Consider the following 20,828-nt stretch of genomic DNA (forward strand, 5'->3'; position numbering starts at 1 on the left):
GAAAAAAGTGAGACTAGTACAATTCATCATTGAAATAAAAATGAAACACAGAAAAAATATAACAAAACGTAGGCAACAAACTATATAGGAAAATGTAGTCAGTAAAGCTTACCGTCTCCTGTGTTATCTACTAGTCTCATTCATTCATGTCAGAGTACACTGCACATAATGATAGGGTGCCAGGAGAACTGAGGTTTGAGTGCTATAAGGTAACAAAGCAAATCTTTTTGTGCTGTCTAGATATTGACTGAACTCAATTTAAAACTTTAAAACTAGAACATCTTAGGTACTATTATTTGTGTACTACTACATCTTGGTATCTTAATGTTTTATTAAAGGAATTATGTCAAAATAAGTATTAAATGAACGACAAACATTATTGCAATAATCCCTCGGAATAACGTTTTAGAAATAGTAACTCATCAGTTTATCACATTTTTCTTTTTGAAATCTTTGATAGATCTATTGCTATTGCTTGTTGTAAAGCACTTTGAGCCTCACTTATTTACATGTTGTTGTTAATCACTATGTTACGACATCTAACCACCATTTCGGCTCTACCACGACTGCAGGAGTGCCGTATTTCACGAGTGGCGGCCCACTCCCATGAGGCATCTGTTCTCTTGAGTATCGTCAGCAGTGCCTTTCAAGCATGCGCACATGATAGCAGGCGGAAGGTCAGGGGTAGCGGACTGTTAGTTTAGCGCATGCGCGGACCGACTTTTGCTTCTTTTCTTATAGGTGTTGGTAGGCGTGAAGCATGTGCAGTCCAGCGGAAGACGAATGGCAAGAAATTTACGACGGAAGAAGAGATAGCTGAGTTGTTTTCTTTATGGTGGGCGCAACTGCATACTGTATCGCCACTCAGCAGGCACTGCTACGAGCTGCGCGGCCGCTGGCACCGTTAAGGCGACTTGGTGATCTTTCCAATTTGGACGGCAGTCTTCCATATTGTACGTCGTCGGGAGAGTTTATTCTGCATGTCAAGATAGCTCTAACTACTTTTAAACAGTCTTCGTACAGTACTGCTCTCGTGTTGATGTTCAGTAGTGACAATCTGACAGGGCACATGTGTTGCAGTTGCACAGCGTAACCAGGAAGAGGTGATGTACCGAGAGGTCGGAGCTTGCTGACTGTAGTTTTTATTATTGTGATTACCTTATTAGTCGAGGGACAGAGACGCTCGACGCTTGCTCGCTGCCCCTGACGGTGGCGGCGCATGGCACTCATCTGACGGATGCAGATGCGCAAGAGGACGTGGTGGTTCGGGACGAGGATTTAAACCGTACTTGGATTTTATTTTTCAACATTGGCAGTACTTTTTCTTACACCTTAACCCACAACAGGGAAAAAAAATCTCGCGTCGTGGTTGCAATAACTATTAAAAAGGAGGATTTGACGACCTGAAGATTGAGTTTACACGGACGATTGGCCACGCAAAAAAGGCGACTACCCTCACGAGCTTGGCGAGTAGGTGGATGGCGCCACTGCAGCACCGTGAGAAAAGGAGAGCGAGGCTCCTGCCAAACCGCATCTGCGCCCATTAGAAGTTAGCAGCCACTGGTTCGGCTCCGCTGGGCACCAAGGCCACGTCAGTTTCGCAAACACATGCTTCCTGCGACTCTTTCCCACTCGACTCCTCTTTCGCTAGGGGCAGCAGTTGTTTGTGGCCAGGCGGCGATCGATCACACCCCCCTGTGCGATATGTTTGCTTTTTCGTGAAAAGCCTTCGTCCTTGGGGAGTGAGTGACTAGGCAGTTCTTTTAACTTGCCTGTTTCTAAATCCCCACGCGAGAGAATTAAGGCTGTCCAACGTCCACTGGTTGTTTCCGCTTCATTGTCTTGTTTTATCCCACCCACCGTCATCAGCAACAATAATACACCGGTCTGCGTGTTTCAATTTTCTTGCAAGCCATGTCCACGGACGTCTTGTCCACCGCGGAAGTTACTGCGGGAGACGGAGTAGAGCAATCTAGCACAGTCAGTCCACAAACACGACTGACCTCTGGGGCACCGAAGCCACTGGATGTGCCCGAAACTCGAATCGAAATCTTCCACGAGGGACTGGACAATAGTAACAAGGAAAACAACCAGCGTGCGCCAGCAGATTCGCCCAAGATAAAGGTTATAGAGGCTCCACCGCCCAAAGTGAACCCATGGACTAAAAAGAACACTTCTCCGGTGAACAGTACCATCCATGACAACGCCCAGGATTCAGGTTGGTGGGCTTCGTTAATTTGATTAGAGCAATCTTTGGCTACTGTCTTTTTTTGTCTAGGATTGTGACAACGCTCAGATTTTTGTTTGTTTTTGTGCACATTTTCTATTCGTAAAGTTTATTCAAACACTTGACAAGCTCCAAGGTGAAGTCGTGACCATATGTGTAGGTGTCATTCATCACCGATATTTACATACATGGCTATATGCTTAGGCAAATCAGAGCGGAGGGGCGTGGTTTTCCTCTTGGGACAGGACACCGATGTCTTTTTAGTCTTTTTAAATACTTGGTTTTAGAATTTTTTTTTGTTTTGATTCTTTTTTTGTTGATCGGACTTCAGACGTGAAGTTTAGTTGTGGGTAGTTTAAAAATTAAACTTTGTAGGGATTAACTCTATTTTTAGCAACGCCTTGCCTTACAATAAGCATTAAAGCCAGATTAGGACCTAAAGCAAGGGGGCGGAGTATGAAGGCGGGGCGAGGGAGTGTCCAATGTTCGCTTTGGTTTGGAGACGAAAGGACCGCCCCAGAGAACTGTTAGGTTACTTGGTTGTAACGTCTGTTTTGGTTAAAACGTTTTTTTTTTGTTTTGTTTTTTTATTTTTAAACATACATTTGTCGTTGGTTCTCCAAACTCCGTATTCTTGATTATTTTTTTTTTGTTAAGTCACTTAACAATTGTTAACTTTTTCAGTGTGTTTCCTGTGTCACTTGGCCATTGTAGGAGGCATTGTTACTGAAATTTGTATTGTCATCGTGAATTAGTTGATCGGACGAGGCAGATCTGCTGACTGCTACACATTCAGTCCACCCCCACCGATCAGGTTGCAGGCTTGCTCGAGTAGTGCTGACCTCTGCAGCTTCACAATGTGGGCAACACCGACAGCCAGGCAAAAAGAAACGCCATAACATGAATGTACTTTTAATGTCGTATCCCGTAAAGAGATTTTTATAATAATAATATTTTAACTTGAAAGTCATTCGTTGTTTTATTTAACAAATTTCACTCAATACCATTTACAGTGCACTTTGTACAGATGCTCCAAACATGGCTTACAGAGACAATATATCAAGAAGCTGGCCTGTTAAGTGAGAGTAGGGTTGGAAGTGGCATTTAAGCCCTTTACGATTTTGTTTTTTAAATTCAGCCAATTAGCTATCGGACTGTATCTCCGTCAGAGGTTAAGACAGGGATTGTTTTCCCTGCCCACCTGCTAACTACAGGTATATGGCCTTCATGATTAACAGCAGAAATTTAACATTTTTTCAGCATGCATTTCACTTTCATCTGTTTTTGTGATATTGATCGAGACTGTCAACTTTAATTGTCTAAGATTAAAAAGTTTGTTTTTGTTACAGGCACATAAAGATACCTAAGTTGACATTTCTTTCACCTGGTTTTTATTGTACTTTACAAGGATCTTACTACTAAGCTGTATTTTCAGTAGTTTTTATCAAGCCATATTTCCATTTTTGCTGATGGCAATCATCTGCTTCTCACCTATACACTTCCTCCTGATTCCCTTTACTCCAGCATTTAACAAAATAAATAGGGCTAGTGTGAATATAAGCAAGCAGAGATATCATATACTTTAAAGTACTTGGGTGTTTACAAGTTTCATTAGGAATAGCGCTGAAATTCTAACACATGTTCCTTCACAATATTCAGTTAATTCCACTTACAAATATCATTAAAATAAAGTAGTTAAACAGAAACATATCTAAATGTGTATATACATTTTTTCAGTGTTGTATTAATACAAGTGTGAAAGTTTACAGATATAGATAGATAACTTTATTAATCCCCAAGGGGAAATTCACATTTTCCAGACCTGATAGTTCAGAATATTATTCATTATGACACCCCAGCTATTCAAAACATTGCTTGCAAGTAAAACCTAATTTAATCTTAATAAGCTGAAGTATTAATAAAGCAAATATTCTATTAGAAAATGTGGATAATTGAAAATCATATTTTTCATATAAGGTTCTTTTAATACTAAAGAAATTTAATTTTAACATTTAGTCACCACCATAAGTCACATTTACCCCAGATATCTTACTTGTGCACAGTCAGATATCAAGGAACAAATCAAAAGGTTTAGTGATGTGCTTGCTCTTATTGATAAATAAAAATACTAAATGAATATAAATGTTTATATTACTTAAACAGTAAGCAGAAATAATTAAAAGTACGATATTCATATCAATTCACTGTGTCAAAGTTCTATGCGTTACTCACTACCAAAGGTGATTATGAGTATTTGAAATGGATTTTAATTATTTAGTTGGTGCTATTGATATCTTGTTTATATACTTGGGGTATATGACTTTTAATGCTTGTATTGATGTGTACTGAAGGAATCTAAGTTATGATACTGAAATTTAGACGCTTGCTGGTATCCCAAGTTAAAAAAAAAAAAAAAACAGAAAAACTGGCCCAGCACATAAAAAGATATTCAGAATATCTTGTATGGATTTCTGCAATTGGAAATTCCTTGAGCCTTGTGTAACCTGGTTGGAAAGTTTGTTTCCTGTACTATCCAGGCCACACACATTTTTATGGAATATATTTTGATAGGGAAACCTGGTATGTTCAAATTGCTAGTGCATAAGCAAATACAAGCAGTGTTGCTTGTGTCTAGCCAGTCTTGATAAATATGCCAGCCCACACAAAGGGCTATTTAACTCATCCAATATTCATATTGTCAGTCCTCTAATACAGAAAATCATTGACATCTTAATTTTTCTTACTTGTGTGGCATTCACTGCCAGATCTGTTCAGAAAGACTGATGGGTGAGGAAGATGATCAAACAGTGGATAGCATGACATGTTTAGTTCTTTTTAGTTCTTCAGAAATTTCATGATAATGAAGATGGCAAGCCTTCGAATTAATAAATGTTTACTAGAAAACAACATAAGTTTAAAATATTGATAAATCAAAAGATGAATGGCACTGGTTTTGAATTTTAAGTATTACAAGTATCAAGGTAAGAGCAAAAATTTGACTTTTTTTCTCTTTTGTATTAAAAAAAAGTTTTTCGTCATGACCAGGTTAATCAGCCTTGACCACTCCCCTCTACACAGCTCGCTCAATCATTACTCTTGCTGCGCACATCCTCTGTCTGTCCCACCCCATGACACACTCAGTTCTAACTCGCTTTTCAACGCAGTTGGTTATAATGGCAAGGCAGAAAAGCAAATTATCTATTCAAGAATGTCAAATTTTAGGTCATGATAGAAAAACAGTGACAAGAGTTGATAATGAACATCGAAAAAAAGAAAATGAACAAAAAAGAGCTGCATATAATAAAGATCAAAAACTAAGAGAACCGTCCAATAAACGAAAAAGAGAAAAATATCCCGAACAATATGCGAACAGAAATGCAAAAAAGCAATGTGTATAGAATGTAATTTAGAAGATAAAGTAATTCATAATATTGTTTGTGACGAGGCGTTCATATCGTATATTTTTATTACATTTTACTTTTTTAGGTTTACTTTTTACTATGTTTTATTATTCATTGGTATTTAAAATAGACAGTTGTAGTGAAATACTCAAGTAACTGATTTTCTCTCTATAATAACTAAAGACCAAACAGTCATCCTCCTGCGCCACACATACTGTTCTATACAGTATACCTTTTCTTTAAATAAAATAGCTTTCTCTAATGGAGGGGCACCCTGACGCCCTTTGAGCTACTGAGCCGTGAGATAACAGGTTCCTAGCACCCACCCCCAGGGGTAGAGCAAGCAAAATGAGCAGGGGGCTTAGTTTTTTTTTTTTTTATTTAAAAAAATAAAATAAAATAAGGGAATTGTATACTACCCTCCTACACACCTTTTTACTATCGAACAAAACTTATGTTCCCTGGTAGTATGTTTATAAATTGCTAATCATACAGGACCTGTTTATATTCATACACAACTACATAGGGGCTGTTGAATTCAGTTTAATTTCAATTGTCTTTCATATACAAGCTTCCATTTTTAACTTAAGTAGCAGTTATAACTAATGCTGAGGCATGTAGTGCTTCACAGAATGTACTTTGTCACCATTTTTAATCATTTTCTACTTTCACGCAGGTAAGTGGCTAAATTGGCTTTTTAGCTGAGTCGTAGAACCTGCTGCATATAATTCCCAGCATCCCATTTATGCATTGCAGCATTGCCATCTCAGGGAATATAGATGCTAGGAGGGCTAATCAACACTCTTGAGTAATTACTCAGCAGAAACAACATATATCTTAGACTTGTCAGTTAGAAGTGGATTTTCATGCCATCCTTACACTTTTTCTAAATCCGTGAGGCACTTTATCATTATCACAAACTGCAAAATTTTTTTAAGCATAAAGCTGGTTTTCCTTACATATCCTTCTTGCAAAGTTTAATTTAAATTATTTGTGCTTTGTTTTTTAAAGTACCGTAAAATTTACTTCACTAGAATATTTTACTATTTTTGAAATATTTTCCGTAAAATGGGTAATAAAACATTATGCGTTTTATAGATTTTTAAGTGCATATTCAAAGTAGCTTACAAATTTGGGTTGCAAACATCAGAAACAAAATTCGTTCAGATCTTGAACTTGTGTGTGTTGTTGTTATTATTATTATTAATATGATCTTGATCTGTCTGTCTATATAGACTTGACTCATAACACATGCCTCATGCATATTTTCACTTTCCGCTTCTAACATCTGGATGTTTAAAGGTGGCTGATGGTTTGTCAAGAGCTCACCCCTGCACATCTCCTCCGTTAACTCTGTTACAGATTTTGTGTTGTTTTATTTTTAAGGCAGGATTTGGGCAATGTGAGGTGATTATTGAGCCAGCTGTGCTTAGTCTCCAGACACTTGAATATAGTTTAGTACTAGTTTTCATATATCTGCATTTTTAACATTAACCTTAGACTTCTGTGATCATTTTCATACTTTTGCTTTAGATTCTCTGCACGATCAGTACGTCATAAATTAGTCTTGGATGTTTATTCCATGTTGGTGATTACAGTGGTGAGTCAGTCAAGTATATCCACATTAGGGCAGTTTGTTTCACGTGTGAAAACGTAGCATTCCCAAAGCATAGGCAACATAAGCAACGTATTTTAGGGTTTAATTTAAGATAATTTGTTGACAAATAATTTCTCTCAAACCAAACAAGCTAGGCAGCAGTCACATCAGGTGGAGATGATGTTCTTCTAATTTGTTGTATTTCATTAAAAACCAAGATGATATTTTCTTCAGGATTTCATAGATCTAAATTTTGGGTGTGTTGGTGACAACTTTTTGGTGGTGCTGAACCTTTCCATGCTGGATTCAGCTTGTTGTTTGCTTTGAGCCTTTTTTTCTATAGCAATCTGTGGCTACTGTACCATGAAAAATAATAAACAAAATGACACACTAGCATTCCCATCATTGCCTCTGATTTGTCACAACAGCATACGAGACAAGTTTCCTCAGTCTTGAGTCTTATAACCACTGCCACTCTTCTCATTAATATACTTTGAGTGATCGAACAGATGATCAATGTATGATACATCTGATTTTAATTAAAAAAACCAAAAACAAAACTGGATTAATACCTGAACACGAAAAGTGTTTTAAGCATATTCAATTGAAACTCGTTTTCTCTAAAGGACAGTTCCAAGATAACACCCTTGTGACATGTATTCTAGTAATAAATTATAAAATCATTATTATTATTTTTGCTGGTATAGCTTGCCTGCTGCTGCAACCACAACTTTAAAGTGGACTGCACAGAATATTAAATGAAATGCCTGGTCAAATGCAGATGATTAGTATATATGATTCCTCCATGTGAGCCACTATGTTTTTTTTTATTTTTATTTATTTATTTTTTTTTTTTTTTGGTCTTTCAACCAGGATCAAACCTATAACACTCATGTTTCCCTTTACCGTTTAATATGGCCAACAGCATTGTGAAAGGCACATATTAAATAAAGTGGAGATGAGAGTTCTAATCTTAATACAAACTTTGGCATTTTAAATGTTTCACTTATTGCAGCTTTTACTAATCGGTTTTTTAGCCCTGTTGCTACTTGGCAGCTTAATGATTAATAAAGCTCTGCCCCCACATCAATTACTTTCTTGGTAAAGGAGTCCACAAACTTATCACTATTGCCCTTGGGTTCAGATAGGTCTATAAAATTCTAAAGTATAGTTGTTTATTTCAGTTCATAAATTGCTGGCAACTTAACTTTGGAACTGATCTTAACAATAATTTAATAGGTATTCTTTTTAGATTATGTAAATATATGTACCTTCCTAATTGTAATCCTCTTTTGAAACCATAACAAGTTTTTTTACATTACATTGTATTTATACAGTGCAATCCAATTTAATTTATCTACACTGTGGTGTACTGGGCTGGTAATAGTGCTTTTAAGAGAGGCCTACTAAATCAAGTTAGTTTAAAAGAGTAGGCTCAATTATGGAACACACTCTGGACCCCCTGAAGGTAGTAGCAAAGGAAAGAATTAAAACAAAACTGAGTGCCATTATGAACAATGCTGCACATTCTCTCACTGACTCACTAATAATGAGTACTTTCAGCCAGCGAATTATTCAGCAGAAGTATGTCAAGGAATGGCAATGGCGCTCCTTTAACACTAGAATTACCAGAGCCAACAAAAAAACTTACCTTAAATCCGTTCACACCTCTCCATCAGCGTCTTTTGTCCTGTAAATGTGCCGATAAAGACAAGCAGCCTGCTACTCCATCCTTCCACCAAGACAAGCAGCCTGCTATTCCATCCCCCCCACCTCCGCAGAACGTGCTGGAGTTTTAGAGTGGAAATAATAGATCGTTATTTGGAACAAATACATTTCATGTGTGTTTAGTTTCTACAATAATCTGTGTAAACACATTGTTAAAACATAAACGTTTTTCATATTTTAGTAGTAAATGACAAAATGTTGGCATAAACTATATGTGTGAAGCCTGAAGTCCAAAGATCAAATAAACACTTTTACAAAAGGTTCAAGGATGATACAACAGCTTCCGTGGCGTAGCGGTAAGATTTGCTGACTTGTAGTAAAGAGTGTGTACATTGCAACAGGTACACATGTTGTAAATTTAGAAAGGACGGTCCTTGCGTGTGTGTGAACTGTTAACATTTGAATCTGATGACTGCATATAGCGTTGAACTGACCTCTCTGTACTGTTCTTTCCACTGCATGTCCTGGAGTACAAAAGAAACAACACCATAAAGCAACATGGAGACTGGCAAGATCTAGAAAAAAAAAAAAAAACGCAAAATGTTATGCGAATGAATATAAATAATGTTGCATCCATGCCACAATGTCTTCCAAAATGTACTATACAGGTCATAAAATGAATAATTCCAAATATCATATATATCTATGCCTCTGTTTTTCATAGACCATAAGGTTCATACTAATTCAGCGTGAGCAGGAACACTCAATAAAACTGAATTTAAAAAAATCATGTGACGGTGAGATACAAAGAAGGCAGATTCACCAGTGTTTGTGTGTCAGCTTTTATCCCTCCAGATCAGAGAATGTCCAGTTCCATTGCCTCAAAACACCACTGACATCTACAGTTATTCCCAGTTTCAAATAAAAACTAACAGCGTCAGATCCCTAGGGCGGTAGTATGTATCGCGATCATGACTGAGAGAATAAAAGTGGGGAAAAAAAGGTAACTTTTACAAGTACTATAAATGTACGCCATCTGTTACAGATGCAAACCAAATGTATGTGTTTATTGTATAATATTAACAATAAGAGCAGCTCACTACTGAAAACGGCAAATATAGGAGTCAGTCGGGATCGAACTGGGGTCTCCTTATTACAAGTCAGCAAATCTTACGGCTATGCCACAGAAGCTGTTGTATCGTCCTTGAACCTTTTGTGAAAGTGTTTATTTGATCTTTGGATTTCAGGCTTCACACATTATATAGCTTATGCCAACGTTTCGGTCATTTACTACTAAAATATGGAAAACGTTTCTGTTTTAACAGTGTGTTTACACAGATTATTGTAGTAACGGAACACACATGAAATGCATTTGTTCCAAATAACGATCTATTATTTCCACTCTAAAACGCCAGCACTTCACTCCCAGATAATCGAGGCATGAGCTGGGAGAACTTTGTGCACGTTCTGCAGTGGTGGGGGAATGGAATAGCAGGCTGCTTGCTGCTTGTCTTTATCGGCACATTTAGAAGACAAAAGACGCTAACGGAGAGGTGTGATGGGATTTAAGGTGGGCCGGATCTACAAGTTTTTTCGTAGGCTCTGGTAATTCTAGTGTTAAACCAAAGGCAATACGCCTGCATGATGCTTCACTGTAAAATTTTTCAATTTTCTTCCTTTTTAGCTATTCTTGTGTGTGTTCAGACCATAGTGTGTGTGTATCTGCCTGTCCATCTATCGATCTATCTGTGTATATGTGTATATATATATATATATATATATATATATATATATTATATAATATACAGTGCATCTGGAAAGTATTCACAGCACATCACTTTTTCCACATTTTGTTATGTTACAGCCTTATTCCAAAATGGATTAAATTCATTTTTTTCCCTCAGAATTCTACAAACAACACCCCATAATGACAACGTGAAAAAAGTTTACTTGAGGTTTTTGCAAATTTATTAAAAATAAAAAAATTGAGAAAGCACATGTACATAAGTATTCACAGCCTTTGCCATGAAGCTCAAAATTGAGCTCAGGTGGATCCTGTTTCCCCTGATCATCCTTGAGATGTTTCTGTAGCTTAATTGGAGTCCACCTGTGGTAAATTCAGTTGATTGGACATGATTTGGAAAGGCACACACCAGTCTATATAAGGTCCCACAGTTGACCGTTCATTTCAGAGCACGAACCAAGCATGAAGTCAAAGGAATTGTCTGTAGACCTCCGAGACAGGATTATCTCGAGGCACAAATCTGGGGAAGGTTACAGAACAATTTCTGCTGCTTTGAAGGTCCGAATGAGCACAGTGGCCTCCATCATCCGTAAGTGGAAGAAGTTCGAAACCACCAGGACTCTTCCTAGAGCTGGCCGGCCATCTAAACTGAGTGAACGGGGGAGAAGGGCCTTAGTCAGGGAGGTGACCAAGAACCCGATGGTCACTCTGTCAGAGCTCCAGAGGTCCTCTGTGGAGAGAGGAGAACCTTCCAGAAGGACAACTATCTCTGCAGCAATCCACCAATCAGGCCTGTATGGTAGAATGGCCAGACGGAAGCCACTCCTTAGTAAAAGGCACATGGCAGCCCACCTGGAGTTTGCCAAAAGGCACCTGAAGGACTCTCAGACCATGAGAAAGAAAATTCTCTGGTCTAATGAGACAAAGATTGAACTCTTTGGTGTGAATGCTAGGCGTCACATTTGGAGGAAGCCAGGCACCGCTCATCACCAGGACAATACCATCCCTACAGTGAAGCATGGTGGTGGCAGCATCATGCTGTGGGGATGTTTTTCAGCAGCAGGAACTGGGAGACTAGTCAGGATAAAGAGAAAGATGACTGCAGCAATGTACAGAGACGTCCTGGATGAAAACCTGCTCCAGAGCGCTCTTGACCTCAGACTGGGGCGACGGTTCATCTTTCAGCAGGACAACGACCCTAAGCACACAGCCAAGATATCAAAGGAGTGCCTTCAGGACAACTCTGTGAATGTCCTTGAGTGGCCCAGTCAGAACCGAGACTTGAATCCAATTGAACATCTCAGGAGAGATCTTAAAATGGCTGTGCACCGACGCTTCCCATCCAACTTGATGGAGCTTGAGAGGTGCTGCAAAGGGGAATGGGCGAAACTGGCCAAGGATAGGTGTGCCAAGCTTGTGGCATCATATTCAAAAAGACTTGAGGCTGTAATTGCTGCCAAAGGTGCATTGAGAAAGTATTGAGCAAAGGCTGTGAATACTTATGTACATGTGATTTCTCAGTTTTTTTATTTTTAATAAATTTGCAAAAACCTCAAGTAAACTTTTTTCACGTTGTTATTATGGGGTGTTGTGTGTAGAATTCTGAGGAATAAAATGAATGTAATCCATTTTGGAATAAGGCTGTAACATAACAAAATGTGGAAAAAGTGATGCGCTGTGAATACTTTCTGGATGCACTGTATATATGCATATATCAGAGTGTGTGTGTATATATGTGTATATAATATAATGTTACACAGTGTGTCTGTATGTATGTATGTATGTATGCATGTATTCACTAAAAGAGCTTCTATAAAAGCCAAATTTCCTGCTAGGGACAAATACAGATCTATTGATCTCTCTACATATCTCACTCTCTCTAAGGTTTTCGTCTTTTATTATTAGTATTAGTCTTGTTTTTTAGGTAGATCCACTTAATGATTACTGAGTGGATCTGAACACCCTTCACAGCTTTGTCTTTTTTGTGTATTTCCTGTTAATCAACTTCAGAGATGAGTGGAAATGAGTGTGGTAATTCATATTTGTTACATTAATTTAATGGCAGTTGGTTTGATATCCCACTTCCTGATAATTTCTGTGGACTTGTATACATAAAATTATATTTTAAGCAGTGAATTTTAATTTTTGCACTTAACACTGTCTCATAGGTTTGCAATAGCATGATAAGCATGAAGTGCTCATATTTCATGTACTGTTACTAAAGTGGAATAGTACAACTCTCCGTATGTTGCAGGTTACTCTTGAAAACATATCTCATCATAAAGGCTCTGAAGTTATGGTGAACCTAACAACTATCAACTAGCTGTGCTTTTGTTATAATCTCTAATTCTTAACACAATGTTATTTAATATTTGATCATTTAGCTTATGAAGTGCAGAGAAACTAACAGGGACAGGCCCCGTTTTATCATATTGGAGACTGGCATTATCATTATGCATTGTAGCCTTTGGCAATACCCAGAGGAAAGTAGCTATAAGCACCTAAGATAATTTTGCCTAGGTTCTTTCCACACTAGTGTTGGATCGGTTTTAAAATTTTGACTTTGGCATTGATATAAGCTCTCGAACCTCAGTACTAGCACCAAAATGGTTCTGAAGCAAATAATGGATAACTTCAAAGTCCCCCGTTTTACACCAGCATCTCTGATGTGCCATACAGTTACTTACCTGTGCCATCGCACTGCACAAGACACTGCTTCTCCCTTAAAGCAGTGAATACCCAATTGCTTCAAACCAATAAGGGGAGTGGGGGTCCAACGCAAGGTTCCAGTCACATCAAAGTGTGTACTTTCATTTTGGGAAATCTGTGAAACAAGACGTTTTTCCACACCTGTAACAGCAAGTGATGGGGGAATGGTGAGGGGTGGGTTATTGGGAGGAAAGCTGATGATTACTTCCAATACCCAAAATGCTGGTGCCATATTATTTTAAAATTTTGTTTTTTTCACAATTCTATTCCACACAAAATGCCTTTGTCTTATTGTATAAGATAGGTAGAAAAAGGGTAGTAGCAAAGTATGTTGATTGTGTTTCCTCTTTGATTGCATCTCTTTTTGCACATGAAATGTCTACAGTTTAATTGGCCGCACTTTCGAATCAGTATGTTAATAAACCCAATTGCTTACAGAAACATTTTTCTAAAATGCCATGTAAACCCTTATTCAAGTTAGAGAAACTGGGATATTGATCTCTGAGAAACCAGGTTAACACATGTAGATTTCTCTGAGAGAAACCCAGTTATGTGGCCATGTAAACTGTTAAACAGGGTACAGTTAAAGATTTTTGTAGTCTGTGTAGGTAAAGGAGAGAGAGGTCAGGAGCATGCGGTGATAGCGTGTTGCCGCACCCACCACATGATAAACCACCTGGATTGGGACCGAGTGCAGCGGGTGACACTTCAGCACAACACTGGAACAGTGTGAGGTTTTTTTTATGGTGGCTGGAGTCCAAATCCTGCCGTCACCCCCCATCTTTTTCCTGTAAATTGGAGGACCTGCTTGCAGGGCTGGATGCAGATTAATGTCATACCCAGGATGAACCAATTGCAGGGTAAGGACCTTGCTCAAGTGCCCAACGAAGTAGAGTTGCTTCAGGCGTTTACGGGATTCAAACTGGCAACCCTTTTCCGATTGCCGGCACAGATCCTCAGGTAAATGCACTCACAATGGTGGAACAAAATTGTAATGACACTGTGCCCTACACCACAGAGCATCTAGTATTGGTTAGGGAGGTTGCTCTTTTTCACTGGCTAGAAGCCTGTCCAGTTCATTGATGATAATACTGTCTCTACTAAAATCCTCCTCCATTTCGCTGCCATAAACCATTATCACAAAGTATTGGATTCAGTGAAAAATGCCTTTTGGAAAAACATTTTTAAAAAAACGTTTTATTTTATGGCATAAGCATTTTTTGTTATGCTCAAAATATTATTGGATTTTTTTTTTTACAGAAATATGCAAGGTAGATCCATCCATTTTCACAAAAAATCACAACATCTGCTTTTTCTAAGCTTTACAGTAATTTAGTAGTAGTGTTCCTTCACACAAGGTATTATGGTAGTTGAGCGAGTGCAGGTCTTTTTGCTGTGAGCTTCCTGTAATCAGAGAGCAATAAAGCAGACTTTACCAGGGAGAGAGGAAGAAGACTGGAATATTAGTTTTTACGTTAAAGTGTAATAAACTGAGAAAAGGGAGCCAGAGGAGCTGTCCTGTGCAATTAGACAAATGGCAGGAACCGCTTAATTAATTCAGACTTTTTATTTTGTCTTTTAATTAAGATGAAAACTGCTTGTCTGAGTTTGGATGGAAAGCAAGCGTGTTTTAAGTACAGCAGCTTGTATTTTCAATTAGAAAAAGAATAGATAAAGAAGAATTTTAAATTGCTGCCTAGTAAACTTGTTAAGCATGTTAGTCTTGTATCTTCTTGACTGGAACGCTTCCAGTCTGTGCGGAAACCAGGGCAGTCCTTTCCCTGCAGCGCCCTCTGGTGGTCTCCAAAGACCCAGGCCGGATTGTGTTTCCGGACTCCATTTTCCATGCAACCCTGCGAGTGTCCTTATTGGATTTAGCCCTGAGAAACACTTCCTCCTGCCATGTAGGGGAATGACCTGCTCCTGGTAAGCCCATTCTTCCAGTCCTTCCATTATGGCCTCCTGGACAGGTATTAAACCTTTCTCTTATCCCAGCCAAGATGCCTGTCCTTCCTTCAGGGCACCACAAAGGTCAGGCAGGATTGCTGTTTATCAATTACTATACCACTTGAAATATACAACTGAAAGTAAAAAAAAAAAAAAAGATTAGCGAAGGGCTGCTTCAGAATGCATCTACTTAAAGAATAAAGCTAATTGTTATTGCTAAGTTGAAATAAAACTCAGAGTCACAATGTTTTGGCTGCATAGAAATGTGTGTGTACACATACACACACACACCACACCACCCCAACTGTATTGCCCATAGCTTTTAAGGACTTTGGTAGCAAGTAACATACTGAAAACTATGGACAAATGTTTTTCCTCTTTGCATATTAGAGAGATTCAAAACAGCTGTACAAATAATTATAGCTGAAATCTCTCCTAAATAGTTATTTTTTTCACTTTGGGTACATGCGTTGGTCAAGCTATTTTGCCATCCTTATTCCGCAAAAACAAAGACTGCTCCATGGAACAAATTAGCGCTCCAGTCAGTCTCTTAATATTGCCAGTTGCTTGATGATGTATGGCTACCAGCCCCTTCACAGATGTACTTTGCAGGACACTGTTGTATAGTAATCCCAGGCATACCATGGTAATCCCCAATAAACCTGCTACATGATGGGGAAGTAAAAAAAAAAAAATAGGGAATCCTTTGGTACTTCTGTGAGATGGACTTCACAAGACAGACCTTCCATAACTCTGCTTAGGGAGTTTACTAATCTACTAAAGGTCATATGATTGTTCTTAAAAAGCAGTTTTGCTATCAGTATATGCCTTCCAAAGCTGACATCTGCAGATAACACCTAAAAGAATGATAAGCCTCTTTATTCCAGTTACTCTATAGGCAGTCTTTTACTTTGAGATATAAGCCCCTTAAAAGCCCAAGGCTTTTTTAGCTCTTGATTAAACCACAATGTCCTTCTATGAAAAATATTAGAAACGAAAATTGCATTGTAGCTTAAAAGGAATAAAGGTTTTACTTTATTTTCTATTATGCATGAAAAAGAAAAAACAAGCATACCCACTTGTACACTTCTCCCACCTCAACCTTCGAAGTCCTGTCTGACCATCATCCATGGCAGAATTTTCTTTCAACTCAGTTCTGAAATTAAAATAAAAGTATGACAGGCTGTATTTTACAGCTTGATTAAAGAGTGGAACTGTAGAAGTCTTCCATATAATTGTCAACAAACATGAGATATGCAGAAATCTTAGTTCAACTTGAAGCTTATTTATATTTAATTTGGGGATAAAAACTGATCATTATTCTGCAATAGTGTCTGAACCATGTCTCCAACATTCAGTTCAATAAGGGTGTTTTTTATCCTTTCAAAAACAAAACTCTTATTTCTGACATTTAGTGCTTTGGTAAATGTCACACTACTGTACTTTAATTTTACATGTTGGAAGCAGGTACAGAATTAATAATGAACATAAGTGAGGAAAAATAAACTGTTCTAAATGCTGTATCCCAACTAAGTCCCAAACCATGCTGAAGCATGTATTGAAAATCAATGATTCGTAAGTTCAATCCCAGGTGACCACTGAGGCTGCAGGTTTTTGTTCCAACCAGTTTAACAGTCAGTAAGTTTACCAATTGTCTAATTAGCTGGCCATTTTTTCTTCGCTTATTTTACATTTAGAAATGTGCATAGTGTGAAACTGACATTTATAAGAAATAGCTGTAGTTTTACCATAGATTATCGTTTGTGATTTTTCCTTTCTTTGTATTGTATACTAATAATGGCAATTAATGACAACTAGAGTAGATGCCAGGGCAAATAATACAGAATGCTAAAAGGCTGGAGTCACATTAGCTTCAGACTAATTTGTGTCTTCATTAGTAAAGACCAGCTTAGTAAACAAGAACACCTGGGAAAGCAAAAAGAAAATCCAGAGGATATTTAAACTTTATATTCAAAAGTATCTTTGGGTCATAAAAGGTTTTGGTGTGTATCATAGGGCTGCAGTGTCAATTCAAAGAAATACAGCAGAACCTCAGCTAACACTAATTAATCTTGTGTTAATTAATTTTTGCATGAAATGGTGAAGGATCATAAATAGAACAAAAATGAAAAGTGAAAGGAGAAAGGTGATGTATTTTTCTTCCTATAAAGGAGGAGAAGGGCCTGTTCTACTGTTGAATGCAGTGCTGTTACAAAGTAGGAGATACACATCTTCCATGCTCTCTCTCTCACATGCTACACAATCCACTGTAGCAGAAAGAGCAAGAAGACGCAAGTACTTTGATTACTTAAGCTAAGTCTTTTCCACAGCAGTACAAGAAGAATTGAGATGCACTCCTCAATGTGTTTTTTTTTTCCTCGGTTTACTCAACCTGGTGTGCACAGCCAGAAGAAACAGGCAGGCACAAGAAGGGACTCACTCTCTTATACACACACACACACACACCGTTGTGCACAGTTACATGACCTCAAACCCTCTCACTCTGTTTCAGACACCCTAGAGTGCAATGGCAAGTGATAGTTAGGCATACACTTCCCATACTCCTGCTATCTCACTCTCACCACTGTGTATTGTGTAAGAGAATGAGTGAGGTAGATGCCTTCCATGGTCTTGTTCCATCTCATCAATTGGTAGGCCTGAAGGACCCTGATATGCCTTTCTTATGCTACAAGTAAGCCCGCGATTCTCTAGAGAATCGTAAATCCAAGAATGGCAATCAGTTTCTGTTCCGTCCGATATTTGGATGGATAACATATCATGGAGGGTGGGTGCGTCTGGGGAAATGTCATTTAATTAAATAAGCATATCTGTACTAAGGCGGTTTCGTTGTGGAGACGTGATTCCATTGCCTTTGCTGACACCGACTGCTGGCAGAGTGGAACACAGCAAGTTTAGTTTACAGGTTGTGGTTTTCGTGTGCCAGCCACTGAGTCTGGGAAGCCGCTGGGTTTGAGTCTGTGACCGTTATGTGATCTATATTACTGGCACAGTGGATTAGAGCAAGTGTAATGTACAGGTTGTGTTGTGTGGGCGCCACCTACTGACTCTGGGAAGCCGCTGCGTTTGACTCTGGGGCGCCACACTGCGACCTAAAGCGAAGCCGCTGCGTTTGACTCTGGGGCGCCGCGCTGCAGTGCGCATGCGCTTCGGTGCGTCCGCTGCGTCTGCCGTGCATAAATTAACTGCCGTTTAGTAATATAGATTACCAGGTCTTATTTCATTGCATCTGCCATCTCATTAGTAGATTGTCTCTGGCTAACTGATTTTTGTCGAAGACGGCTATGTTTTCATTCTAAAGAATGACAAAGTGCAAATTCGAGTCCTTAAGGACAATGTAAGGACTTGTTCAGGGACATTTCATAACATGCACCTTTTTTATACTATGCATGGAGCCTAGGAATAATCCCTCACACAAAATAAGGGTGTACTGCAATGGCTTCTATGAATGTTAATAACGTAAATGCTATTACATTTTTAAGTAAACGTGTTTAAGTTTACAGGATGTATTAGCTCAAAACTGACTGGCATCAAGAGGACATTTGATAACTTAGTTAAAAACAAAGCACAAAAGTCAGTAACTTCAAGGTAGTGTGGGGGTAGCCTTAAAAGGCATGTGGCAATGATTCTGACAGGTATCACCAGGAAATGCAGTATTTCATTTTCTGAAACCATTTTTCTTGGTAGGGGTCGATCTGCCAGAAACCCAAGCCAGTCAGCTGAGACTTTACTATCCCCAGCTACATATTCCAGCTCTTCTTGGGGAATTCCCGGGCATTCCCAAGCCAGCCGAGATATGATCCATCTAACATGTCCTAGGTTTCCTGCAGGTTTCTGTCCAGTAGAACATGACTCGAGCAACACTAGAGGGAACCACCTGAGATCCTTACAACATATCCAAACCACTTTAACTGGCTCCCCTCAAACCGGATGATTCGGTGACTTCTCTTAAGGCCTTCCTGAATTGCTGAACTTGTCACCCTCTCATGGGAGTGTTAGCCTAGTTATCCTGCAAAGAAACCTCATTTCTGCTGCTTGAATCCACATTTCATGTTTTTCAGTCATTACCCACAACCCATGACCACAAGTGAGGGAAGCGATGTAGATCAACCAGTAAACCAAGAATTTTTGTCTTTAGACTTACCTTCCTCAAATTAAAAAAACAAAAAAAAAAGTTCACCATGGGATAGAATTACTGGAACCCAAACTTGGGACCAGGCCTGTGGGTGCCTTTTGCCAGCATACACCTGGTGGTCAGGTAATCCATACAACCCAGCCCGGGCTCAGCCCGAAACTGTGATGTAGAGTCTTCTTGTAGGATTACCAGCTGTTAGATGAAGGGTAAGTAAGGGTCGGGTATGATACCAGTTTAGTATCAGTCATAGGTGGGAGAGACCTAGACAGAGTAGACACCCAGAAACAGTAGAGTACAATAAGGTCTGAAGACCACTAGAGAAATTAGTACTGTGTGCTGCTCTTATTACATTAAAAAGTATTGTTTTTATGAACAATAACTTGCCATCACAGCTGAAAATGTGAAGACATGTACTGGCAAGTGAATGCTTACCGAAAGCCTAACAGACAGGTATGAGCTGATTGAAGCTATTATTAAGACTAATCCACATTGCCTGAGATGTTTCTATGAAAATATGTTTTATCAAGGACATGAGATGTCCATGTTCTTCTTGCTCTTTAGAAGGAAAAAAAAAAAAAAAACTGCTGTTCAATGCCCAAAGCAGAAAGGGAGGTTCCCTGCTACTCCAACTTATCTCTTACAAAAAGTTGATTACCACGGACCACCAATATTAAAATGATGGGCGTTTCTGTATTCATAGCCACTTATTCTCTCCTGATACTGCAGCGGCTGCATATAACTGAGATAAGGAAGGAGGAGAAGCCATCCATTCATTCCTTTTCTATACCCGCTATCTTTTACAGTCAAGAAAGAGTAAAAACATTTTCATAATTTAAACCAAATATTACCTCCTCCACATGCAAGATGTAACAGAAAGATAATGTAATGTTCATTTCATATTCCAGAACTTTACTTTGATGTTTCAATACAAAAGAAAGGCTAATGAGAAAATCATACTCGGATTACAACAAGCTCTCCAGTGACAGTGAACCACAGACCCAATATGGTGTTTCACAGTCTTTTGTAGTTGTTAAATGCTAATTTACAATTTTTTTCACTCCCACATACACTGATGCTTAACCTCTTTAACTTCTGTATGGTAAAATGGAAGAGAGTAGGATGCCACTTAAAGAAGCACGATATTCTTCCATACACATACTAAATCCACTCACTCCAATATCATATTCCCTAGAGGTATCACATACTTGAAGGTAAACTATGCAATTTTTATCTTTCACAAATGCCGACAGTATATTATGTGTACTAGACTCTATCCATCTCTATTAAAAAGGTAATTATTACATTCATGAATGTTGATGGAGCCTTCCCTAGTAATTACCATATTGCTTGTAAAAGAATTCAGAATTACTACACATAATATT

The 20,828-nt window shown here is 38.5% G+C and overlaps 1 protein-coding gene across 4 annotated transcripts in view; it reads left to right on the plus strand.

The window, feature by feature from the left end:
* Window positions 1-701: 701 nt before the first annotated feature.
* Window positions 702-20,828, plus strand: part of larp1b (La ribonucleoprotein 1B) — a 124,722-nt gene continuing 104,595 nt past the window's right edge. The window contains exon 1 of one of the 4 annotated variants that reach the window (XM_028801661.2): window positions 702-2,218. In XM_028801661.2, coding sequence (XP_028657494.2) covers window positions 1,915-2,218 — 304 coding nt within the window. In that variant the 5' untranslated portion in view covers window positions 702-1,914. The remainder of the gene's footprint in view (window positions 2,219-20,828) is intronic. The other 3 variants (XM_028801659.2, XM_028801660.2, XM_028801662.2) reach the window with 3 other exon arrangements.

This window comes from Erpetoichthys calabaricus, chromosome 5 (assembly GCF_900747795.2).
Source record: "Erpetoichthys calabaricus chromosome 5, fErpCal1.3, whole genome shotgun sequence".
NCBI classification, from domain to species: domain Eukaryota; kingdom Metazoa; phylum Chordata; class Cladistia; order Polypteriformes; family Polypteridae; genus Erpetoichthys; species Erpetoichthys calabaricus.